At 39.0% G+C, this 27674-nt stretch overlaps 1 protein-coding gene across 1 annotated transcript in view; it reads left to right on the top strand.

Moving 5' to 3' along the window:
- Positions 1 to 27674, top strand: part of Ssh2 (slingshot protein phosphatase 2) — a 241219-nt gene that overhangs the window by 95518 nt on the left and 118027 nt on the right. Inside the window, exon 2 of the mRNA XM_036195374.1 lies at positions 3641 to 3684. Coding sequence (XP_036051267.1) covers positions 3641 to 3684 — 44 coding nt within the window. The remainder of the gene's footprint in view (positions 1 to 3640; positions 3685 to 27674) is intronic.

The raw sequence follows: 27674 nt of genomic DNA on the forward strand, positions 1-27674 counted from the left end.
ACACTCATAAAGGTAGAAGGAAATAACTGACTTCACAAAGTTGTCCTCTGACCTCCATACCCAAGCTATGAAACACATGTGCCTCCATAATAATAAATTTTTAAAAATTAAAAAAATCCAAGGAACTGAATCTCTGCCTTTGGCAATAAACTAATAGTGTGTAGTGGGGGCATGGGGGATGTCAGGAAAAAATACCCACAAGTAGTCTTTTTAAGAGGAGATGTGCACTTTGGAACTAATGGTAGTGCCGTGATGGAAGAGCACAGACGAGTCCGGAGACTGATAAATGAGCACACAATGTTAGAGCATGTGGAAAGTTGAAGGAATGGGGGAAACTGTTGTTTCCACTCTGCCTAACTCATTGTCTTTCACAGCCTGCATCTCTGCAAATGAGTCTTGAGTGCTTATACTTTTTCCAGACTGTGTTCGTTACTTCTTTTCTCATTGCTGTGATCAGATACCTACCAGGAAGCAACCGTTTTTAAGGGGTACAGTCCATCGTGGTGGGGAAGGTGTGGTGGCTCTGAAGTAGCAGGAACTTAACAACAGCTGCTTACATTTGTCTAGTCAGGAAGTAAAAAGACAAATGCTGAGCTGGATGGTGGTGGCACATGCCTTTAATCCCAGCACTCGGGAGGCAGAGGCAGGCGGATCTTTGTGAGTTCGAGGCCAGCCTGGTCTACAGAGCGAGATCCAGGAAAGGTGCAAAGCTACACAGAGAAACCCTGTCTCAAAAATACAAAGGAAAAAAAAAGGAAGGAAGGAAGGAAGGAAGGAAGGAAGGAAGGAAGGAAGGAAGGAAGGAAGGAAGGAAGGAAGGAAAAGATATGGAAATAGTAGCAGCCCATAAACATATGTATGAATATAACCTTTTTAATTAATATCAAGGCAAAGCAAAGTAACACTATAATAAGATCTAACAGACTGGCAGAAATTGAAGATCAGCAAAAACCAATAATTCTACTGTTAGCTTGGACTTAGTTCAACTCATTAAGATCCTACTTCTTAGTAGAAACATAAGTCAGCATGACCACTTTGAAAAATATTTTGGTGTTCTTTTCTAAAGTTAAATCTTTATCTTATAACCAAATAGCTTCACTTGTTGATATAAATTCTGTTGACTCTTCTGCATGTAGACTAGAAGAAAGTAGAAGAGTGTGGATAGCAATGTTATGTTGTCAAAAAATTGTAAATAAGCCAACCTAAGAAGAATTAATAAATTTGACATAATTACTTAAATGAAATGTGTGAATTCCTCAGTAAAAATCCATGAGGTGAAACTATATGTAATAAGTAACATGAATCTGGTTAAAATGATGTTTAGTTTTTAAAGAGCAAGTGCCCAGCCTGAACCCCACTTTCTTAAAAAGCAAACGAATGCATACATTGTAATAAAATGTGAAGCCATTAAACAGTCAAAGTAAATGGAGGGAAACAGAAGAGGAGTTGATCTGGAGGGGAGAGAAGGTAGGGACAGGGACTGGGAGGAGTGGGGAGAGTAGAACTGTGGGTGTGATGCATGAGGGAAGAAGAAAAGCTTAAAAGAAAGAGAGAGTCAGCCATGGACACCCAAGAATGGGTAGGACGAAGAGGTGAATGGGGATGGCTGCATAAACCACAGAATACAGGTGCCTCACTGGCAAACAGTACACGTATTAGTTACGATTATTTTCCTTACTGCTCCTGTGTCTCACAAATTGGGCAAAAGTGATGGCAGAACAAATATTAAAATCAAGGAGCAAATGTACAGAAAATCCTCACATGTCATTATCTCTATCATCTTTTCTCACTTTCCCTTCACCAATATCTTTGTCTCTGTGAAGGTCTGTATATTATAGTAACATAACTAACCCCTAATGTAGGCCAGGCATAGGTAAATAATAGTTTCCAATTGGGCAGAAGGGAATATGCTTGTGGTTTTAATTATAGCATCACCGTATGAGTTTCCTTGAACAACTTAGTTCCCTTTTGTGAATTTTGCTTTCTTAATTGATAAGACACTTATTAAGTTTTCATAAGTTAAGATCCAATTATTTTATGTGCCACTAGAAATACTACAGTTTTACTATTATGCAGCGTATTTATTTATTATGTGGATGTGTGTTCTTTCAGATGCATGCCACAGCACACATTTGGAAATTAGGCGACAACTTTCTGGAGTCAGTTCTCCCCTTCTTCCATCTCATGCTGTCAGGCTTAAGGGGAAGGCATTTTACCTACTAAACCATCTCACCAGCCCTGATTCCATGTTTCCTATTACATTCCTATATCCTGTTACATGTTTTAATCCATGATGGATATACTCTCATCAGCCCTTTGAATTTTTCTTTTATTGAAAGTAGTTTTTTTTCCACACAAAATTTTCTGATTACAGTTTCCTCTCCCCCTACTCCTCCCAGTTTCTCCCCACTTCCCTCCCATTTGAATTCACACCCTTCCTGTGCCCTGTGAGAAAACAAGCAATTGTCTAAGGAATACTAATGAAATAAAATAGATCAAACACAAACAAATTGGAATATGACAAAGTAATCAAACAAAAAGAGCCAAAGAAAAGGCGTATGAAACACTTTCACACACACAATAAGCTATAATACATACCCAAAGGAGAGAGAGAAAGAGAGAGAGAGAGAGAGAACACCCTAACTACATTACAAGACAAAACACCCCCAATGATGCAGTTGAGTTTGTTTTGTATTGATCATCAACTGTTAGGCATGTTTACTACCAGTAAGAGTGGTTTGTTTTTCCCAGTGAGACTCCTTTAGAGAAAATTTACTTTTTAGTTCCACGTGCCTATCAACTGGAGATAGTGTCTGGGTTTAGGGATTGAGGCATGTATCTGTCTCTCTGTTGAGCTCTAGGACCCCATCTGATGTAGACTCCAGCAGGCCCTGTGCATGCTGCCACACTCTCTGTGAGTTCAAATGTGAACCAGCACTGCTATATCTAGAAGGCCTTGATTCCTTAGTGTTCTCCACCCCTTTAAGAAGTCAGTAAGGCCAGGCATGGTGATGTACACCTTTAATCCCGGCACTCAGTAGGCAGATTGCTGAGTTTGAGGCCAGCCTGGTCTAAAAGTGAGTTCCAGGACAGCCAAGGCTACACAGAGAAACCCTGTCTCAAAAATCAAAACCAAACCAAAACAACAACAAAAGATAATGTACTGAAGATATCATACATAATTCCTGGAACATTGTAAGTGCTCAGTAATTGGGTAGCCATCATGTTGATGACACTGGTGATTTTCCATAAGCACTCAGAAGGTTTGCTCATTGTTTAGGTTGTCCTTTGTGGGTCAGATCATAGTTCATTTTGATAATGTTTGTTGGTGGTAATGTGATGAGTACTAATTTTAAAGTAGTGTGACAGGACAGAACATATTTGGTTGGTGTTCAGAGGTAATTATTTTAATGGTTAGCACTTTGTTTTCAGTGAAATTTGTTTATAAACTATTGCTGATATTTCTTCCAGAAATAAATTTTAGTGTTATCAGTCTCTTCAATTACTGCAACTATCTTTTATGAAGGAAATTTAGTTTAAATACAGATCAACATGAATGACCTATCGCTGCACAAAAGGCTTAGTTGAATTCCATTCGTTATGAGACCACTTTAATTTTTGTCCATTTCTGCTTCTGCAGGAGGCCGACAGTGGGGAGGAGGAGTGCCGGTCACAGCCCAGAAGGTATGTTTGTTCATTTCATCCAAATCTTCTTGAATCTTGATGAATTCGTTTGTCCTGGTTGTACAAGGTGCTCCATTGATACTTAAAAAAACAAACAAACAAACAAAAACCTGCTGCTGCTTTGATCTCAGCACTCAGTAGGCTGAAACAGGATAATGGGTTTGAGGCCAGCATAGGCTATGTAGCCAGACTCTGTCTCAAAAGCAAACAAACAGAACTGAAGAGATGGCTTAGAAGTTAAGAGTGCTTGTTTCTCTTCCTGAGGACCCAAGTTCAATTTCTAACACCCATGGGGCAGCTCACAACTACCTGTAATTTCAGTTCCAGGCATCTAAAGCCTTTTTCTGGTCTCTGTGGGCACCCATACACATGTGTCGCCTCTCTCTCTCTCTCTCTCTCTCTCTCTCTCTCTCTCTCTCTCTCTCTCTCTCTCTCTCTCTCTCACACACACACACACACACACACACACACACACACTTTTTTTTTTAATCTAGATAGGAGCATGAGAGATGACTTAGTGGTTAATATTACTGACTGCCTTTGCAGAGGACCCAGATTCAATTCCCAGAACCCACATGATGGCTCACATCTGTAACTCCAGTCCCAGGGAATTGAACACCTCTTCTGGCTTCTGAAAGCACCAGCAACTCACATGGTGCACAGACATACATGCAGAAAAACCCATGCACAATTTAAAAAATTTTAGTTTAAAAAATTATTTTTTAAAACTAGCTAAAAATTATTTTTAAATAAATAAATGGAACTGCTTTAAGAATCCAGTTAGAGTTATGGGTTGGGGATTTAGCTCAGTGGTAGAGTGCTTGCCTAGCAAGCACAAGGCCCTGGGTTTGATCCTCAGCTCCAAAAAAAAAAAAAAGAAAAAAGAAAAAAAGAATCCAGTTACTGCCAGGCGGCAGTGGTGCACGCCTTTAATCCCAGCATTTAGGAGGCAGAACCAGGCAGATCTCTGTGAGTTCAAGGCCAGCCTGGTCTACAGAGTGAGAGCCAGGAGAGAAACCCTGTCTCAAAAAACAAAAACAAAACAAAACAAACAAAAAAGAATCCAGTTACTAATTCAGAAAGATTTCAAATGGCTGACTGTTTTTCAGTGATATGGAAGGCTAGTTTGGGCTCAGTTTTCACCAAGTCTCTTGAGAACTGGAGATGTGACTCAGTTGATAGAGTACTTGCCTAGCATGCTCAGAATCCTGGGTTTGATTCCCTGAAACTGCATAAACCAGGCATTGGTGGTCTACATATATAATTGAAGCTCTCAGGAAGTAGAGGTTCAAGGCATGCTTGGCTAAATAGCTAGTTTGAGGTTAGCCCATGCCACATAGGGAAACTCTGTCTAGAAAGTTCCAGCTATTTACTTGTTTATATCCTCTAAAGTCAACCAAATGATGAGGCATTCTGAGTGATATATACAATGGATATAATGAGCATGCTTATTATAAAGACACCTACCAGCTAAAGGGAGTTTTATCCAGCCATAAAGAATAAAATTATGTGACTTTTAGAAAAAATGCATGAACTGGAAATCTTCATGTTAAGCCAAAAAAGCTAGATGCAGAAAGACTGTCTTGTGTTCTGCATGTGTGGACTCTAGATTTTAAAACTACAGTGTAGAAGTAGAAGGAAGAGGGTTTGAGAAGAGGAAGGGAACAGACCAGAGGGTGGAGCAGGGACGAAAGGAAGGAATGTGATTACATAAAGTTGTTTGTGGACATGTATGGCTATAATAATGAAACCAATTGTCTTGTGCAATTAGCGTATGCTAAAATAAATGGAAATAAAACTTTTCAGGTGTTTGGTGCTGCTAATATACTATAACTTAAAATAAAAGTGTAGTTCCTTTTCTTTAGTAACTGAGTTATTGGCAACATTTTTCCTGTCGTGACTATCATAAATTTTGGGTTAAAGCTTGATGTCTCACTTTCTTAGGGAAGATTTGGCAGTAAAATCTCATTTTACATAAGGCTAAGAGATAGAAAGAAATTCAGTAGACATTTTACCAGAAGCATTGTAAACATTACTCTCATTAGAATTTTAAAAAGAATCCAAAGCATTCTTTTATATCCTTGTAGATCCAATCTAAAGATCTAAAGATCTCTGGGTATTAACGTGAGATTACTCAAGCTTTACATATTGTCTTGGAATTCACTAAGTAATTTTTCTTCCAAAAGAATTACATAATTACAAAACAGTAAAACTCTAATATTATATTTACAATACTGAACTGTCAAGCCATGAAAAACCATAAAGACCTGTTTTAAAGTTACTAGTAATAATTTTTAATATGACCACAAACCTCAGTTTACATGAAAAGGATAGTTGCACAAATAGGAAATTAAAGAAAAACCTAGTAGCCCCCATTTAAAAATAATTTGCCGTTCTAATTTCTTGTCTTCAGTGTTGTTGCCAGTCTGTTTTTAAAAGTCTTCATCTGACTCAATGCAAAGAAACATCCTTCCTTACAATTAAGTGCTCCTTGTAAAGGTTAAGTTTTGTGCCTTTGGCTACTGAAGATCACTCTCTCATTCTCTGTCAATTACCATAAAATAAACCAGCCTCGAGTGTTTTCACTTAACATACCTCAATTCATCAGTCTGTAGACTCCAAAGTGGTTTGTAGCAGGAAACTAAATAGTACATTCCCTAGCTAGTAGAATAAAAGCCAGTTCCAAACTTTCTTTTAATTTTAATTTTTAAGATTTATTTTGTTTTATGTGTTTAAAATTTTTGTGCATGTATGTAGGTGTACCAAGTGTGTGACTGGTACCCCACAGAAGTCAGAAGTATCCTGTGGAGGTAAGAAGAAGGCATTTGGTCCATTGAAACTGGAGTTACATGTGGTTATAAACCACCATATGGATGCTGGGAGCTGAACCCTAGTCCTTTGCAAAAGCAACAAGTGCTCTTAACCACTGCTTCATCTTTCCTGCCACCAATTATTTTTTAATGCATTAATAATCTATTTCAACCAAATGCATGCGTTAAGAAAGCAATGAGTAGCTGAGCAATGGTGGCATACAGCTTTAAGAGGTAGGTGGATATCTGTGAGTTTAAGGCCAGCCTGGTCTACAGAGTGAGTTCTGGGACAGTCAGGGTTACAAGGAGAAACCCTGTCTTGAAAAACAAAAAAGAAGAAAGGAAGCCATTAGTTAAATGAAGTCTTTCCATGTGAGTATACAAAACTAGATGCCTATAAAAGCCATGGTCAGGCTCAGTTGGTACTCATTTGGTACAGTGATTGCCTAGCATGCACAAAGCTTTGGGTTTGATTACCAGCACCATATAAACTGGGTATGGTGGCACACACCTATATTCCCAGATGGGAACTCACCCTTTTCTTTTTGACTAGGTCTTACGGTATAGACCTGATTGTCCTGGAACTCATATAGATTCACCTGTTCTGCCTCCCAGATACTGGGATTAAAGGCATGCGCTGCCATGTCTGGCTAGATATTTCTTTTTTTAATTATTAAAATTTTTTTGAGACAGGGTCTCACTGTGTAGACTTAGCTGGCCCATTTGTTGACCAGGCTAGCCTTAAATTCACAGAGATCTGCCTGCCTCTGCCCCACAGAGTGCTGTAAATTTATTTTGTAGATGTAGCTCAGTAGTAGAGTACTTGCTTAAAATCCCAGAGGCCTGCAGATTCCACATCCACTTAACATCAAAATCAGGGCAGGAGAGATGGTTCTGTGATTAAGAGTATTTATTGCTCTTCTAAGGACTGTAGTTTAGTTCCCAGCACCCACATCAAGTAGATGACAAGTGCCAACAATTCCAGCTACAGGGAGATATAATGCCATGTTCTGGATCCCAAGGACAACTGCACTCATGTACACATTCTCCCACACAGACACACACATATATAACACAATTTGAAATTAAAAGAGTATCTAACATCAAAATCAGATGTGAGTGGGAAAGAAGTATGATTCATTTTGAATTCAAACTTACTTCCATCAGTGATTTTCTAAAACAAGATTTACATACTTTGAAAATACAGTGGTAGCAGGCAGAGTGTAGAGAGACACGTTTCTAAAAGGACAATCAGAAGGAAGTTAGGAGTAACAAGTCCCAGGAATATCTAGAACAGCAAGACAAATTCCATTAGATCTACCTATCTGTTTATCTGTCTTTCTTTTTTCCACACAGCTCTTACTGTGTAGCCCTATCTGACCTAGAACTCATAGATCTACATGTCTCTGCCTCCTGGGTGCTGGTACTAAAGGCATGCACCACCAGACCTACCTAGGTCTTTCTCTTTTTTTATTAATTTATTGGTTTGTTTGTTTTTTGATACAAGGTCTCACTATGTAGCCCTGGCTGACCTAAAACTTGCTTTATATACCAGGCTGGCCTTGAACTTATGTCTGTCTCCCAGAGTGTTTTGAATTTATTTTTTTAAATTTCATATATGTGTACTGTATTTACATTATTTTCTCCCTTCCCTTCCTTCCCTTCCACAAACCTCTCCCCCCCCCTCTCTCTCTGAAATTCATGGCCTCTTTTTCTTTATTATTGGTGTGTGTGTGTGTGTGTGTGTGTGTGTGTGTGTGTGTGTGTGTGTATCCTGCTGTATCCATTTAGTGTTGCTTGTATGTATATGCTTTTAGGGCCAACCACTTAGTATTGAATAACTAATCAGGTGCCTCATCTCTGGGGAAGACTAATTTGCCCTCTCTCAGCAGTCATTAATTTCCCATAGCTCTTCATCTAGCGGTGAGGCCCAGTGTGGTTTCCCCCAACTAGGTTGTCGTGTCAACTGATAGTACCATTGTTCAAGTCTTCTTTAGGCAGCCATATTGTTGATATTTCATGGGTGTAGCTTCCCTGTCATATATAGAAGACACAATCTCACAGGCAACTTTCTGGTCCTCTGGCTCTTATAGTCTTTCTACCTCCTTCTGAGATGATCCCTGAGCCTTAGGTGTAGGGATTGTGCTGTAGATGTATCAGTTGAGGCTGGATACTCCATGGTCTTAATCTCTGTATTTTGACCAGTTGTAGCTTTCTGGAATTGTCTCTGTCTGCTTCAAAAAGAAGCTGCTTTATGAGGGGTGAGAGCTGCACTTCTCTTTGGACATAAGGATAGTTATTCAGAATGCAGTTAGGAATTGTACTGGTTTAAGAAAGTGGCAGTAGGGTTGGGGATTTAGCTCAGTGGTAGAGCTCTTGCCTAGCAAGCACAAGGCCCTGGGTTCGATCCTCAGCTCAAAAAAAAAAAAAAGGAAAGAAAAGACAGTGGCAGTAGTAATTCTCCTCTAAGATCTAGACCCTCACTAGCCATGGGCAGTTGGCTGGCTGTTTCCAGTACCAAGCGAGATTCCCTACTGGGCCTTAAGTCCTATTAGACAGCTATGGTTACCACCCAAACACAAGTGCCATTGTTACATTCTTAGGAATATCTTAATGTGCTAATTATTGTTGTGGTTCATAGTATCATAGCTGGATAGGACTCCTAATTGCTTTCTTTTCTTGGCAGCTCACTCAGCAACTTCCAGTACTATGAAAGCTAGTCCTCAGGGAGCAGGATTTTTTCTTACATCCAGCTCGATTCCTTTGAGTCATGTGTGTGGGACTTACCTTCAACTTCTATGAGGCCACCAAGAGCAATAGCAATAGCCTGTAGTGTTATAGGAGTCAGTCCCCAGCATCTATATCAGGTAGCTCACAACCACCTGTAACTCCAGCTCCAGTCCAGTGCTCTTTTCTGGACTCCATGGTCCCTGCACATAGCACATGCCAACACATAGATATATATGTACATATTATACATAATTAAAATATCTTTTTAAGAAAAAGTTAATCGTTAAGTTAGAGTTCCTTTTTGCATTTTACTATGAGCAGTGAAGAAGACCTAAACCACACCTTCAATATTTTGCTTAGAAATCTGCTACAGTTTTCACAACTTCAGGGATTGACCTAATTAAGGCGATGAAGAAATGAAGAAAGGATAGACACACATAGAGAAAAGCTAGGAGGGATCAAATGGGCTGTACCCTCTCTGATGTAGGGTAGCAACTGCAGCAGCAGTCTGGAAACTCAGAATGTTTATTTCATGCGTCTGACTGAAGGAGCTGGGTTTATTGGATACAGCTGAACAAGTGGGCAGGTTAGCTAACGTCAGTAGGAGGTCTCTGTTGGGGAGCAGTCTCATGGTGCAGTCATCCTGGAGGAGTGAACTGTGCTTGATAAATCCTGTTCACACTGCCAACATTTGCACTCAGACCGCCAGGGGAAGGCTTTGCCATCTCTTTGAGCCTCCCAGGGGAAGGCTTTGCCATCTCTTTGAGCCTCCCAGGGGAAGGCTTTGTCTTTATTGGAGTCGCTGAGGTCCTTGACATGGTGTGCTCATGTCAACACTTCTCATTAACTCAGGACTTTGGCATCTCCTTACAGATTCATTCAGAGCTTCCTCCACTCCTCACAGAAATTAGCTAAATATCCAGGTTCATCCCTTACAAGTTCTACCTTCCAACAAACACTAGAGCCTGTGCTGTCTCTTCTTTACTGTTACTAATGGTCCTTAGTCTATGGAGGGCCTTATCAGAAGAATCTTTTCCATCCACACATCTGCAATGTTCTGTTCAGAGTCTGTGTAGTCTCTAAAGTGAAAATATTCTCTTTTTTATGCCTTCCCTTCCCACTACTCTTGCTAACTTCTAATGACTATTATTCTACTCTTTATTTCTATGAGGTCAACTCTTTAGCTTCCATATATGTAAGAAAATACAGTATTTGTCTTTTGGTGCCTGCCTTATTCTCTTAACATACTATCTCCAGTTCCATAGTGTTTATGAAAAGAGGAGGAAATTCTGACATGCCTCAATGTGAATAAACCTTGAAGACATTATACTGAAAGTAATAGTCACCAAGAGGTAATTTCTATGTTATTCCACTCACTTAAAGTCCTTAGAGCAATCAAATTAATAAAGTCAGAAAGGAGAATAATGGTTATTAGAAGTTGGAGGTGGGGGATACACTGGGAAGTTATTATTATTGAATGTGAAATAGTTAGTTTTGGGAAATGAAAAGAATTCTGAAGTGGACGGTAGGAAGAGTGGGAAGAGCTGCATGGATACAGTGTGAGTATATTGAGTGCCAATGAATGTATACTTCAAAAGAGCTAAGATGGTAAACTTTGTCATAAATTTTTATGATAATTAAGAAACAATGTATTCGTGCCCACACTTTCTCATTTTGTGATATTTAAATTCTGACAAGATTTTGTCTTTCTCATAGGATAGATATAAATATATAATGTTACCACAGAAAATTAGTTTGTATATTATCAACTTTTTAGTGAAAGGAGATAAAATTGAAAGCCAATATCATTTTGCACATTTATAAACTCTGGAGAATATCAGGAAAATAACTATAAAACCAAACCATCTACAATAATAACTTTCAGCCATTTGACCTATAAATGGTTGTTTCATGTGTTTCAGCCTAATAAAATTATAAAACAAATAAAAATTTCTCCCTGCTGGCAACTCCCTACTCTGCCCTTCTTTCCCCCAACACTCTCAATTTGGCTCTCCTGCCTAAATTTATCCTGTTCAGCTATTGGTCAGTCAACTTGTTTCTTAAACCAACCATAGCAACATATATTCACACAGTGTAAAGGAATAATCCACAAAAATAAGACAAAGGAAAACCTATTGTAAATATGAGCTGGCAGTTTAATCCTAATCTTCTAATTTTTTTAATTTTGAAATAATCTAATTAAGAAAACATTACAAATACAGTACAAGGGACTTCTTCCTGTTCACTTGAGATGCCTTCTCCACTTTTCCTCTGTGTTAGGAGACAGTGATGATGCTAACTTCTCATGGAGAAGCCAGATATTTTTTGTGCTTCTAACAGGAGAGATGGTGGGTCAATTGGTAGGGAGGGAGGGATGGATAGACAGATAGATCTCCTAGTAGAAGTAAAAACAATCAGGCTGCAGTCCAGCTAATCCAACAATGGCTAGCTGTAATGGAAAGTCCAAGAATCCAGCAGTTGCCCAGTCTCACAAGGCTGGGTGTCTCAGCTGGTCTTTTGAACATGCTGGAATCCCAAAGAAGTAGGCTCCAATGCCAGTGAAGGAATGGATGTGTGCTAGCAAGGGGAGGGCCAGCAGACAAAGAAGGAAACCTTCCTTCTGCCATTGTCCTTATAGAGGCTTCCAGCAGAAGGCGTGGCCCAGATTAAAGGTGTGCCTTCCTACCTCAAGGTTTGAATTAAAGACCTGTGTCTTCCAGCCTTAAGATCAGGATCAAAGGCATATATCTTCCCATCTCAAGATCTGGATCAAAAGTATGAGTCTTCCTACCTCAGAGGTCTGTACTAAAAGAGGATTCACCCACTCCAAAACAAGCAGAATGTATGCCCTCACAGATGTGCCCTCCATTTCTGGATTGTAGTTCATTCCAGATGTAGTCAAGGTGACATCCAAGAATAGCAAAATGATGAAAAGCAAGTTGGAGAAGAAATGATCTATTTGGTTTACACTCCTATATTCCTAGTCCACCACTGAAGGAAGTCAGGACAGGAACTCAAACGGGTGAAAACCTTAAGACAGGAGCTGATGCAGAGGCCATAGATGGGTGTTGCTTACTGGCTTGCTCCCCATGTCTTGCTCAGCCTGCTTTCTTATGGAGCCCAGGACCAGCCCAGGGACAACCCCACCTACATGGGCTGGGCCTTCCCACATCAATCACTAATTAAGAAAAAATGCTGTACAGTCTTGCCTACAGCCCAATCTTATGGAGGCATTTTCTCCATTGGAGTTCCCTCTTTTCCGATGACTAGCCTGTGTCAAGTTGACATAAAATTAGCCAGCTCACTATCTAATTAGATAAGATTCCAAACCTACAAGTGTTGGGGTTTTTATGCATACAAAGAAGTCATCACAGAAAGTCTGCATGACCAGTAGTGTAAATGAAAGACCAATGAAAAGACCAGATTATAGTTCTATCTAACATCAGCCATGTAATTTACATGGTCTTCATTTGAAATGAGGACACCATCTGCACATCTATCCTAATAGAGATTCTGTGGGTTAAAATAAATATAGGGAAGTTTAATAAATAATAAGCACCTAACATCAAGTTGGAGATGTAAGTTGATGATACTTTTACAACATGCCTGAATTATTTTCCACTTTCATAAACTGGCGTCCCCGTTCCTGTAACTTTGTGCTGTGACTGAACCTCTTATTTCATCAGATGCTAAGACCATTTACAAAGAAAAAGCAAGAGAACAAATTGTGACACTTCAGATTCTCAAGCAGTAAATATTTAGTACAACTCTAACATTACATTAGAAATGAAAACTTATTTCTGGATCAGTAGGTCAAATCTGTTTTAATCTAGGTTATTACCAAAAATGACAGCCATTGGATGTCTTTTGGAAAGCTTTGCTTAAAAGAACTGATGGTGACTCATTCACTCAGTGGATATTTATTAGGAAAAGATTCATACATTTGATCTGTTACTACTATTCCACAGTCCTGAGGCAGAGGAACATATTAATAAACATAACTGCCAGACTGTTTTAGAGTTAAATTTTCACTGAGAATTTGCTCCAGCTAAGCAGCCATATGGAAAGAGAGAAAAAAAGGACCTGTTACTAATAACCTAATCCAGCCCTAAAACAACTGTTCATTTGATATACCAAACAAAGGTCAGGACATTTAGAAACTCTTTGAAACACATAAGTGTTTGTAACCTGTTTGTGTTTATAACAGCCCTTGCCTATCAGTGCAAAAATTCTTACCTCATACTCTCCCAGACCCTCTGCTTCCCTTTCACAGCACTTCCAGTACTATTGGTATACATTCTACTTGGTCTTATTAAAATTGTGTGAGGTCAGGGACAGTCTCTGTCCTACTCATAATTATGTCCTTGAATTTGGACACTTAGAAGGCAAATTCCATAACTTCTCATCTATTTTCAAACTTTGGCAAAATAGGTTTTAAGCTTCTTTGAGAACCTTGCCTCAAAAACATAATAAAAATACTTTATAAGGAGAGACATAAAGTCCAAGTATTTATTCTTATAATATTTCAGTCAATAGTTACTAGCATTATTCCTTCTTAAATTTTATTTATGTATTAGTTATTTTGAGACTAGGTCTCTCTATGTAGCCCTGGCTATACTCAAAAACTCTATGTAGACCAGGCTGACCTGACCTGGAACTCACAGAGATCCACCTGCCTCTGCCTACTGCTGAAATTAAAGGTGTGTACTACCAAGCCCAGCCATTCCTTTTTTTTTTTTTTTTTTTTAAGCAGATTATGGGGACTGGAGAGATATCTTAAAAGTTACAGAGTACATACTACTCTTCCAGAACACCCAAGTTCAGTTCCCAACATTCACATCCAGCAAACAACCACCTATAACTCCAGCTCCAAGGGATCTGATTCCTTCTGGCCTCCTCAGGCACCCTCATGTGGCATTCATTTAAACACACACACACACACACACACACACACACACAAATAAAATAATAAAAATAAATGTTATTGTATATGTAATGTGGGTGTGAGTGTGCACATACCATAGTGCACATGAAGACGTCAGAGGAGCACTTTGTGAACTCTCTTTCCTTCCACTTCTTGTGTGGGTTTCAGGGATGGACCTCAGGTTGTCAGCCTTGAGCAACAAGTACTTTACCTGCTAAGCCATTTCACTTGCCCTGTATTATTTTTCTTTTCTTTTCTTTCTTGTTTTGTTTTTTGTTTGTTTTGTTCTGAGGCAGGATTTCTCCGTATAGCCCTGGCTGTCCTAGAACTCACTATGTAGACCAGGCTGGCCTCAAACGCACAGAGATCTGCCTGTCTCTACCTTCCGAATGCTGGGATGAAAGGCATGTGCCATCACCACCCAGCTATTATTTCTTTTTGTAATTATAAAAGGAATTCTTCCAAAACCATTGATGTTTACAAAAAAAAAAAATCTTTGCATTACATAGTTTACAAATCTTCCAACAACCTCACTTGAATCATAAGCCTCCTGTCTCTATCTCCTAAATGCTGTAATTTTAGGCATATGCCATCATGAACTTTAACACTTTTTATAAAGTGGCCTAAAACAGTGTTTTAACCAGGCATCATGGAGTAATGATAAGAAAAGGAGCAACATCCTGCAAGTACAAATGTATAAGAATTAAGCTGTTTATGGAGTTTTGGGTGGGCTGTTTCTTCATTTGCCTCATCTTTCTCTCCTGCTTTATTATAAGCTGTATTTTATACATAACTATATATGCTCTACCATAACACAATACCTATCAGAGTTGGCACTCATTTGATACAATCTTGTTTACCTATATGTAAAGTATGAAAGTATATATATATATATATATATATATATGTCTGAATACAAATTCATGTTTGAAAGAATCTTTGAAAGCCCTGTTTTGAAGGTTCAATGTAATAAATTCAAATTCTATGTTCTAGATATCCCTTTTTGTTACTATAGGATTGTTTTGTAAGTTCTCTCATGTCTGTATGAAAATATAAGCAGCATTACATATACATATATAGATATAGGTATGATTAATGCTTTAGTTTGTCAGTCTAAAGCTGTCCTTCCTTTAGGTTAAAAAAGCGAAGAGGTCTTTAGGAAAACATGATTACCTTTTGTTTCTGATTGTCTGTTTTTAAATTTTGAATTCTTGTGGCGATAAGAGCTTAGCGTGTGTGTATATACCTATCATTCTGACACTGTTGCCCATTGTGGTGGTTTTCATGAGAATGCCCTCCACACTTTCAGAGCTTTAAATATTTAGTCCTTGGTGGCACTCTTTTGGTGGGATTAGGAGGTGTGGCCTTGCTGGAGGAGATATATCACTGGAGACCAGTGTTGAGGTTTAAAAGCCTCCTCCATTCTCAGGGCAATTTCTACTTCCAGATTGCAGTTCAAGATATGAGCCCTCAGCTTCTGCTGCAACCCCAATGTCTGCTGCTTGCTGCCACTGGTACTTTCCATCTTATCCCTCTGAAACTATTAAGCCAAATAAACCCTTCCTTCTATAAGTTGATCGTGGGTTTTATCACAGAAACAGAAGAGTAACTAATACATCCATGATAATCCATTATCAATATGAAACTTCAATGGTGAAGAAAAATCAGGTGCCTTTATATAGTCTGGAAAAAAAAACAGAGTAAAGTGTGTGTGTGTGTGTGTGTGTGTGTGTGTGTGTGTGTGTGTACACATGCATGCATATCAGATCCCCTGCAACTGGAGATATAGGGAGTTCTAGGCTGGGAACCAAACTTAGGTCTCTGTAAGAGCAGTACATGTTCTTAACTGCTGAGCTATTTTCTCCTAGCCCTGAAGGTTCCTTTAAGCAGGGATTGTATTTTACAAAGAAAGCTTGTCTAGCACAAATATAAAATACCTGTATGCTTTTGCTTTTTTTTTCCCTAAGAAATGAAGTGTCTTCTTAAAAGAATTAATTTTTGCCAGGTGCACTTCTTTGATCCCAGCACTCAGGAAGCAGAGACAGGTGGAACTCTGTGAGTTTGAAACCAGCCTGGTTTACATACGGTGTCCCAGGCCAGCCAGGGCTACATAGTAAAACCCTGTTTCAAAAAGCAAAAGCCAGGTAGTGGTGGCACATGCCTTTCGTCCCAACACTCAGGAGGCAGAGGCAGGAGGATCTAAGTGAATTCAAGGCCAGCCTGGTCTACAGAGCAAGTTCCAGGACAGCCAGGGCTACATAGAGAAACCCTGTCTCACCAAAAACCAAAGAGAGAGAGAATTGTGTTGAGAAGAAATGGCTCAGCAATTAAGAGCACTTGCTGCTCTCCCAGTGGACCAGAGTTTGGTTCCCATTACCCGTAACAGGAGGCTCACAACTTTCCATAACTCTAGAGAATCCAATGCCTCTAGCTTCAGCACATACCTGCATTTATGTGTACATACCCACATGCAGGCACACAGCTATACATAATTTAAAATAATAAAAATAAATCTTATAAAAATTGTGTTGAGGCAATAATAGCTCTCATTTCCCATGGTAAAATTACTATTTATTTATTTTTTTATTTATTTTATTTATTTTTGGTTTTTCCAAACAGGATCTCCCTGTGTAGCTTTGTGCCTTTCCTGGAACTCACTCTGTAGTCCAGGCTGGCCTGGAACTCACAGAGATCCTCCTGCCTCTACCTTCCAAGTGCTGGGATTAAAGGCACTTGCCATCACCGCCCTGTGAAATCACTATTTTTAACCCAGCATAATCTCTTTCTTTGAAAGTATTCTTTCTGTTTGTTTGTTTTATTTTAGAGGTTTTTGTTTTTTGTTTTTGTTTTATTTTTATTTTTATTTTTGCTGTGTAGCTCTGAGTGGCCTGGAACTTTTCTTGAAAACAGGTTGATCTCAAATTCACAGTGGTCCTCTTGATTCTGCTTCTTAAATGCTGGGATTGCAAGCATATGCCACCATAACCTGCAACAACTTTTTGAAAGCCTGGGTGCTGTAACAGCTTCAACCTTGGTTTTCTCTAAATGTGTTACTTTATCTATGAAAATTCCAATTGCAAAATGTAATTACTATTCAATTAGATTGCTTAAGGGTAAAGTATTTTATAAACAAATAATAAATAATGTAATTCCAGGTGATGTGGTACCTTTAAGATGCAACTAAAACAGAAATGCACCTTTGGCTTCTACTTAAGGTGTAAATAGTAAACAAATGTGAAAATATTTTAAAATAGTAGAATAGTGTTGCACAAATGATTTATTTATAATTCCTATTTTGCAGTTTTATCATCCCTTATTAATCCTTCTAAGTTATTACAGTTGAGTGCCGTGGTACAAGCTGACGATAACATGGCCAAAGCCAGTTGCCTTTAATCCCAGCACTCAGGAGACAGAGGCAGGCAGATCTCTGTGAGTGGGGGCCAGCCTTGGCTACAGAGTGAGGTAGTTTGACAGCTCCACAGGGAAACCCTATCAAAAGAAAAAGAAAAAAGAACAAGGCCCAAGGCATTCGTTATTGGTAAACAAACAAACAAACAAACAAACAAACAAACTCACTTTGTACTACACAAGCAGTAAATGAAGCTCTTATCAGGGATTATCATGAACCATAAGCTATTTTTCAATATTGGGTTTTATCATTATCATGAATTTTCAAAAAAAGGCTAGTAAAATAAAAGATGGAATAACTGCTTTCCAAGAAAAAGCTGGGAAGATAAATCTTGAAGGAACTAGGTTTTTCTCTTTTTGTTTATTAAATAACATAAGGCAAGAGCTCAAACAGTAATTAAACTATCAAACCTAATTATTGTTTTCCAGCAGCATACTAGTTCCTTAAATATCTGAAACCAGCTAATACCCTTTCTCACTAAGACTTTTAGACAAAATAGGAAATAGAGTGGTTTTTCCCGTAGTATTTTTGTTTGCTTTGAGAGAGAGCCCCACTCTGCAGCACAGGGTAGCTTGAACTCATGATTATCTTCCTGCCTTGGCCTCCCTAGCAGTGGGATTGTAGATGTCTAGTACTTATTTCCAGTTCACTTACCTAGCATATTGTTTGAAATTTTTTAAACATGCAAACAAATTAGATTAATTATACAGCAAACACCCAAATACAACCTCAAGTCTCTACAATTGACATTTTGCTATATTGAATTGTTTACATATCTATCTACCTATCCATCCATGAACTACAAGGGGGTTTTGGTTTTTTAAATATATGTATTTCTTTATTGTGTAATTGTAGCATGTTGAGAGGGCATAAGAGTGCCACAGCATGCATGTGGAGATAAGAGAACAATTTTCAGTAGTCAGTTTTCTCCTTCAAACATGGGAGTCCTGGGAAATAAACTCAGATCACAAGGTGGGCAACAATAACTTTTACCCAGTGAGCCATCTTGTTGGCCCCTTCTGGATTAGAAGTTTTTAAGCAAGAAAGATGCTTTAGTTTGTATTTTTATATGTATTTTATATGTCAACCTAAAGAAAACTTTTAAAAAATTATTTAGGCTGGGCAGTGGTGGCGCACACGCCTTTAGTCCCAGCACTCGGGAGGCAGAGCCAGGCAGATCTCTGTGAGTTCAAGGCCAACCTGGTCTACAGAGCAAGATCCAGGACAGGCACAAAAGCTACACAGAGAAACCTTGTCTTGAAAAACTTTAAAAAAAAAAAAAAAAAAGATACTTTATGAGCAATAATTTCCTTAATGAGTTTTACATTAAAGATTATCATATACATAATACAAAATATGAAAAGAAAGATAAGCACCAAATTCAAGAGTATAATTACTTACAAAGAAAGGGGTCAATGAGTTCAGAAAAACTTATCAGAGCCTTTGAATATTTCTTTTTTTAATATTTTTATTTTATAATTAATTTACTTTTACATATCAGCCACAGATTCCCCTGTCCTCCCTCCTCCTACCCCCCAGGCTCCCCCCCCCAATCTACCACCCATTCCCACCTCCTCCAAGGCAAGATCTCCCCAGGGGAGTCAGCCCAGCCTGGTAGATTCAGTTGAGGCAGATCCAGGCCCCTCCTCCCTACACCAAGGCTGAGCAAAGTGTCTAAGCATAGGCCCTAGGTTCCAAAAAGCCAGACAGGTCCCAGTCCCACTGCCTGAGGGCCCCTAAACAGTTCAAGCTAATCAGCTGCCTCACTTATCCAGAGGACTGGGTCCAGTTCCATGGGGGCTCCTCAGCTATTGGTTCACAGTTCATGTGTTTCCACTAGTTTGGCTATTTGTCCCTGTGCTTTTTCTAATCATGGTCTCATTATCTCTTGCTCATATTATACCTCCGCTCTCATGCTCTCTCGCTGATTGGACTCCTGGAGCTCCACCTGGGGCTTGGCGGTGGATCGCTGCATCTGCTTCCATCAGTCACTGGATGAGAATTCTATCATGCCAGTTAGGGTGTTTAGCCATCCAATCACCAAAGTAGGTCAGCTCAGGCACTCTCTCGACCATTGCCAGCAGTCTGTAGTGGAGGTATCTTTGTGGATTCCAGGGACCTCTCTAGCACTTTGCTTCTTCCTATTCCCATGGGGTCTTCTTTTAACATGGTCTCTTTTTCCTTGTTCTCCCTCCCTGTTCCTGATCCAGCTGGGACCTCCTGCTCCCCTAAGCTCTCTTTCCCCCCTAACTTTGCCCTCCATTACCCCCCTCACCCCCAGTTTGCTCATATAGATCTCATCCATTTCTCTGTCGTTGAGTGATCCCTGTGTCTTTCTTAGGGTCCTCTTTACTAGGTAGCCTCCCTGGAGTTGTGAGTTGTAGTCTGGTTATCCTTTGCTTTACATCTAGTATTCACTTATGAGTGAGTACAAAAACCATGTTTGTCTGGGTTACTTCACTCAGGATAATGTTTTCTAGTTCCATCCATTTGCCTGCAAATTTTATGCTGTCATTGTTTTTCTCTGCTGAGTAGTACTCCATTGTGTATATGTACCACTATGGCCATACCACTCTGAATGCTCCCAGTCTCCTCTGATCTCAGAAGCTAAGCAGGGTCGAGCTGGTTAGTACTTGGATGGGAGGCCTTTGAATATTTCATCTCAAAATCTAAATAGTAAAGTGTTAAAAACATATCTCTTGAGTATCTGGCTAGTATACAAACAGATATGAAATGTGAGTATGAAATATTTCACAATTAAAAATGAATGGAAAGATTTTGCTACTTAGTCTTCCTCTCCCTTGTAAATTATTTTGTACTTCACTTAAGGTCCATGGTCCAGTTGGCCTTCCAGCTGAGGTGGATGAATAGAATCTGACAAAAGGTATCTTTTCTCAATTAGTTGATATAACAGCTTAAAAATGATCATTTTAAAAAATGGCCAATTTCTAGCAAGGATTAAGGAACATAAACCGTATACTCCTTGGCTTTGCCTAACTTAAGAGTAATATGAGGACAAGTGTCATGCTTAGTTCTTTGAACAAATGAAACATGACTGTTAAAAAGTGCATAATTGTGTAAGTGTGTGACTTTTGCATGTCCACCTGATTTCAGAGTAGAAGACATAGGAAGTGAAATCCATCAGGGAAGCTGATATGTGAAGGCTCAGAGATAATGATGCTGCTCTGCCAGGGGTGGAAACCCGACCATTCTAAACAAACTGCATAGCACTACACTGCTTGTGAAAAGGCTGAATCAGTCCTGCTGCAATTTGAACTTTTGGCTCCTGAAAGTCTAGGGCAGGCTTGAAAATAGAAATAAAGCCCTTGCCTACTGAGGTGTATTCCAGGCCTTTTCCGGAATTATCTGTATTAAAAAGTCGTTAACCTAAAGAGCAAAAGGGTAAGGAATGAAGCAGTGAAAGGTGTAAAGTGTAGCAGGAATCTTAAAGGGTCTTATTAATAAAATCAATGCTGGAAGATCAGAGGAGCAGAACAAGTACCTCACCTGGCCAGTTCCTCAGCTGGTCCTGTTTCCTCAGACTGGAAGCCTCTGCGTCCTCATCCGAATGGATCTCAGCTGAACTGTGCTGCTCAAGCCCAAAAGGTAACCAGCTAAAGGCTTCTAGTTTCTGGTGCTCACGCCTTATATATCTTTCTGCTTTCTGCCTCACTCCCTGGGATTAAAGGCTCACTTCATGGGATTAAAGGTGTGAGTCACCTGCCTGGCTGTTTTCAATGTGGCCTTGAGCTCACAGAGATCCAGAGGGATTTCTGCCTCTGGAATGCTAGGATTAAAGGTGTGAGTGCCACCATTTTCTAGCCTTTGTATCTAGTGGCTGTTCCATTCTCTGATCCCCGATAAATTTATTAGGGTGCACAATATTTTGAGGAACACAATACCACCACAGAAATTTTTATGTGCTATGTATTGTGAAAAATTAAACTCCCAAGGACAAGGACTTCAGTAATTAAGTATGGGTTCCTTGGGAAATATTTGTCTCTAGAGCCTAGTGTGTAACTGTTAAAAAAGACAGCTTCAAGAAAGATACTGTGGGCTGAGGTATAAAGGATCAGTCATCCAACCAGAATGTACACTGGGCTACTCTGTATTCAGTCCTTGACTGGTCATGTTTGATTTGCTACTGTAGGGAGGTAAGATATATAGACAACAATTAGAACATTCATATACATTTCATATCTTATCACATGTGACTGCAGTTTATATTATATGGATTATAATGAATAAGACCTTGAACAACATAAGGAAGTTTTTATTTGCCTTTTTTTTTTTTGGTGTGTGTGTGTGTGTGTGTGTGTGTGTGTGTGTGTGTGAGAGAGAGAGAGAGAGAGAGAGAGAGAGAGAGAGAGAGAGAGAGAGAGACAAGTCTTGCTATGTAGCTTTGGCTAGTCTGGAACTCAATATATACACCAGGCTGACAGCTAACTAAAAAAGGTCTGCCTGCCTCTGCCTCCTCCTGAGTGCTAGCATTAAAGGCATGCACCACCACATCTGGCTTAAATTTTTTAAAATTATTTTTAAATATATGTATGAGTACTTTGCCTACATGTATGTCTGTGTACCACATGCATGACCGAGGAGACCAGAAGAGGGCATTAGGTCTCCTGGAACTGGAGTTATGGACAGTTGTGATCCACAATACAACAGCTGGGAACTGAACCTGGGTCCTCTGCAAGAACAACAATGTATCTCTCTAGCCCCTCATGTTTTCCTTTTTGAGACCGGTCTAGCTTTGTAAACCCAAGCTGGCATCAAACTGGCAGCCCTCCTACTCAGATGCCAGAGTACTGAGAGAACTGGTGTGAACTGCCATGCCCATCTTGAATAACACAGTTTTAAATTCTAAAGGAGTGATAAGCATCTAATGCCATCCAATAAACCTCAGATTGATCACTGGACCTAACTTGAAGACTTACTTTCATACCATAGCTCTGATATCTACTATATAAGTTTGGGTCCTTACCTTCTAGGCCTCAAGTTTCTTCATCTCTAAAGTAAAGCTGATGATAATTAGCTCTCCTTACCTAATACAAATCCAGTGATAAAAAACCTTTATGCACTTTGCATTCCTGCATATAAATCATGCTGGTATATTCCTATAAGCCTAGCACTTAGAAGGTGGAGGCAGGAACATCAGAAGTTCAAGGTCATTTTCAGCTACATAGAAAGTTTGAAGCCAGCCTGGAGTATAGGAAACACTGTTTCAAAACAACAAAAAGAATCCAGTGAGGGTTTACAACTATTGGAGGAACTGAGAGATGAAATAGGCCTCAAAAATGTATTATACATGAATAACTTGAAGGTCTAAATGAAAGTGGTCTTAGATAGGAAACAGTTTGAACACTGAAAATGATAAAAGGCTTGAAGACAGGAAAGAACAGAAACAACCAAATTAGCTGGGTATGGTGGCACAGGCCTATAATCCTAGTGCTCAAGAGGCTGAGACAGGAAGATGCTGAGTTAGAGTCTAATACATACAAAGACATGTCTTTAAAAACAAAACAAATCCAGACCAGCAAAATGGCTCAGCAGGTAAGGGGACTTTTTGCCAATACTGACAATCTGAGTTCAGAGCCTAGGATCCACAAGGTGGAAGGAAAGAACTTTCTCCCATGTGTTGTCCTCTGACCTCCATGCATACACCATGGCACCATCTTTCCCTTCCTCCCCACGCCAATAAATAAATAAATAATTTTTTAAAGATAAGCAAGTAATGGGGAGAGAAACAAGTTCTGAAACCAGGATGACTAGCTGACTAGCTGAGTTTGAACCAGTGGTGTGGAAAATGGAGAGATGGTTCAGCAATTTATAGTATCTGTAGCACCCACATGGTGGCTCACAACTATTCTAGGGAATCCAATGACACCTTCTTCTGATCTCCAAGGACACTGTGGTGGTTTGAATAAAAATGCCCCCATGGGCCCATATAGAGTGGCACTATTAGGAGGTGTGACCTTGTTGGACTAGGTGTGGTGTTGTTGGAGGAAGTGTGCCACAGGGAATTGGCTCTGAGGTCTCAGATGCTCAAGCCTGACCAGTGTATCATTCTTTCTTCCTGCTACCTGCCAATCCTAATGTAGAACTCTCAGCTACCTCTCCAGCATGAGGTCTACTGCACACCACCATACTTCCCACCATGACAGTAATTGAGCAAACCTCCGAACTGTAAGCTAGCCCCAAGTAAATGTTTTCCTTTATCAGAGTTGCCATGGTCATGGTGTCTCTTCACAGCAATAGAAACCCTAAGACCGATATCAAGCACCAAGCAATGCACAGACAGACACACACATCCAAGCAAAATGCTCATACACATACAATGAAATAAATAAATACTGGTGTGTATGCTTAGACAAATTATTTAACCTTTCTGAAGCTCATAAAGATAATAATTCAATAAGAGTTATTTTGAGAATTGAGATAATACTGCTAAACTTTTAAATAAAATTAGATTTATTTATTTTGTGTGTATAAGTTTTTGCCTGAGCCTGTGTATGTGCACCACCACAACTGTGCCTGGTGCTCACAGAGCTAGAAGAGGGCATAGAACCCTGAAACAAGAGTTATGGATAGTTAAGAGTTGCCATGTGGGTACTGGGAACCAAACCAGGGTCTTCTGCAAGAGCAACATGATTTAAACTGCTGAGCCAACTCTGCAGCTCCAATGCATGTAAATTTTTAACAAATCACACCGGATGTCAGTTCAGTAAGTATCAGCCTATCAGTTATTATTTTCCTCTTTCAAGATCTTCTACTCTCCAATTTATTACTCCCAAATTCACTTCCAATTTTTCTCTGACTCACTCCATTCTACTACACTCTTAATCTTAGGTTATAATTGACTCATTCATCTATATTATATAGCATAAGGGTTAGAATTTATTGTATTTTTAAATTATCTTTTTAAAGAAGATTTATTTTTATTTTGCATGTATGAGTGTTTGCTTGCATGTATGTGTGCCTGGTACCCAAGGAAGCCAGAAGATAATGTTAGACCCCTGGAACTGGAATTACAGATGGTTATGAGCCTCCACGTGGATGGTGGGAACTGAACCTGGGTATTCTACAAGAGCAGCAAGTGCTCTTAACTGCTGAGCCATCTCCCCAGTCCCATTTAAAAATATCTTGTAAATTTTTATTATCTTTAAGGTATTTTAAATTGTGAGGAAGAACATGATATGATGAATACAGTAGATTTACAGAAAATTGAGGATAGATATGATCATATTTCATTGTATACATGTATGAAATTCTCAAAAAATAAAATTATAATAAAAATGCATTGTATTTATTTAATTATAGTCTAAATAATTCTTTGGAATCTATTATCCATGATACCATGATACAGTACCTAACAATGTTTTCTCTTTATGATCTTGTATTTTTTTCTAGTTTCATTTGATGGCCTATTTACTTTTCTAATACATCACACAATCCTGATGTATTTAGTATGTGTGTGTGTGTCCACATGAATATGTACAAGTTGTATGTGTCTACATGAGCATGTGTGTATCTACATGAACATGTAGAGATTGGATGGAGGACAACCTCAGGTATTGTTTCCTCAGGTACCATCCACCTCCTCTCCTCTCTTCTCTCCTCCCTTTTTTTTTTTTTCTTTTCTATTCTTTGAGACATAGTCTCTCACTGACCTGGAACTCAGTACATGAGGTGCCAGCCAATAAGCACCAGGGATCCTCTTAGTATCAGAATTATATACACTGGCTTTGTTTTTTAAATGTGGTTTCTGAGGATCAAATTTAGGTCCTCGTGCTTGGAAGACAAACTGAACAATCTCCTCAGTGCTCAGCATATTTTGTTTGAATGTAATAGGCAGACTATGGCACAGAAGACCATCTTGGGCCTTAAGTTAGTTTATTAGATCATGGGTAGGAGAGAATAAAGATTCCATGGGGAAAACCCTTTACTGAGTTCAATTAATATCTACCATATCTTAAGATATTGACAACATATTTAACTAACTTCAGTTCCACCTCTAAGTATCCACGCAACAAATATGTTCATAAGCATGCACAAATTTTTGAAAAAGTACGAAGTCTACCATCTGTAAGGCCCTGGGTTAATCCCCAGTAACAACTAACTCTCCTTCCCCTCCAAGTGTAAATGCATGTTCTTGATAAAAACTGGAAACAAATGTCTATCAACAGAGAATTGTTTAAACAAATTATATATGGTCATGCAGTATACTCCTTTAAAAGAATTAAGCAGGCCAGGTGTGGTGGAGCACACCTTTAGTCCTAGCACAGAGACAAAGGCTGGCTGATCTCTTGAGTTAGAGACCAACCTAGTCTATATAGTGAGTTCCAGGACAGCCAGGACTATGTAGAGTATCCCTGTCAAAAAAAAAAAAAAAAAAAGAATTAGATAGATTTATATAATCATGGGAAGGTACACAAGATATAATGATAAACAGTGACAAGAAGCAAAATAAAACACATCATCACATCATACCATTGTGTGTGTCCATTTATCATGTGAACATACTAAAGGGCAGCTAATTCATATTTGCGTATGTGAAGAAATTTTCTGAAACTAATTCTGATGTCCTGAGAGTGACATGAGATGAGAAAAATGATGTTTCTTTTACCTTTCTGAATTCTTGGGGCTGGGAGTAACACTTACCATGTGTTACTATGTCTTTTAAGAAGTTTGAAAAACAGAATGAAGAAATAGAGTGGGGACTAAATAGTTAATGTTTTGTGAAGTGTGTTGAATGTGAAAAGTGATCCATAAATGCCTATTATTTTTATAAACAATAGAAGTGCCAGGCTTGTGTAACCTGAAGAAAGCAGTAGTGCAGCATGTCCTTGTGCAGGAGCATATGGTGGCTAAGACCAGGGGGATGGATGCTTTAGAGATCTTTTCTCTGGTGTTGATATGCAGACCTTCTCAGTGTTCCACACTGCTCTTGTCTGGGAAGTTCTATGTAAATCATTATAAAGGCTCAGTGACATTGTTCAAGTCAAGTGTTTAAAACTATTGTTAGGTTTTAAAACTAAATACCTACAAAACATGATTGCTTTTCAAAGCTATTGTTAACATTTTGGTGTTTTGTATTGTTTGAAGAGTGTCTTTGACTAAGTTTACTAAGATAGCTCTCTTGGTCCTGTGTGGACAACAGATCTGAAACTGGGGGTATTATCTCGAGCGTTTCGTCCTGGCATTTTACAGATTAACAAGAGACAGCAGATTGTGTTACTCCAGGTAGGAAGATTTTTGTTTTGTATCTTTTTAAGTGTTGGTTTTCTTCTCTTTGTCACTCAAGGGATTAATTTACTATTTATTTCTCTAGACCAAGCCCTTAGAGAAAACATAAAAACACAGGTAGGTCCTCTGCTTAGTATAATCAGTTTTTCTTATGATCAGGTATACAACAAGAATACAGTTATATAACTTAATGCTATTATTTGAAAGCTTAAAAAATAGATAAATCAAGCAAACATTGCAAATATCAGATGATTATAGACTGTAATAGTGAGTTAGTGTGACTAATTACCTGTAAGCCATAACAGTAAAACTAATTAAATGAAATGATGAAACATAGAGATGTTTATATGTATTTCAGTTTTCATTCATTTCATCAACTTTGAGATAATAAAACAAATACTAGTTAGCTTTCTATTATTGGAAACTGACTGACCACTTTATGATAATAAAAACTTGTCATCTTGTCCACACAATACTTTTGTCCATGTATCTTAAAAAAGAAAAAAATAATTTTTTTCTGTACGTGCATGTGCACAGAGATGAGAGACAACTTTCAAGAAGCAGTACGCTCCAGTGCGCTCCTCATACCATGTGGGACTGAGCTCCGGTCAGGAGCCTTGGCAGCAACTGCCCTGAACCACTGAGCCATTTTACTGCCCCTAGAACTTTCTTTTTTCAGACAGGGTCTCACTGTGCAGCCCTGGCTGGCCTGGAACTTGCTATGTAGACCAGGCTGGCCTTAAACTCACAGAGATTCTCCTGCCCCAGCCTCCTGAGTGCTGAGATTAAACATGTATGCCACTGTGCCCAGCCCTAGAACTTATACTAAAGTCATTACCACTTTTTAATGGTAATGTTTTTATGGAAAAAA

The sequence above is a fragment of the Onychomys torridus genome, chromosome 8 (assembly GCF_903995425.1).
Source record: "Onychomys torridus chromosome 8, mOncTor1.1, whole genome shotgun sequence".
Classification (NCBI taxonomy): Eukaryota; Metazoa; Chordata; class Mammalia; order Rodentia; family Cricetidae; genus Onychomys; species Onychomys torridus.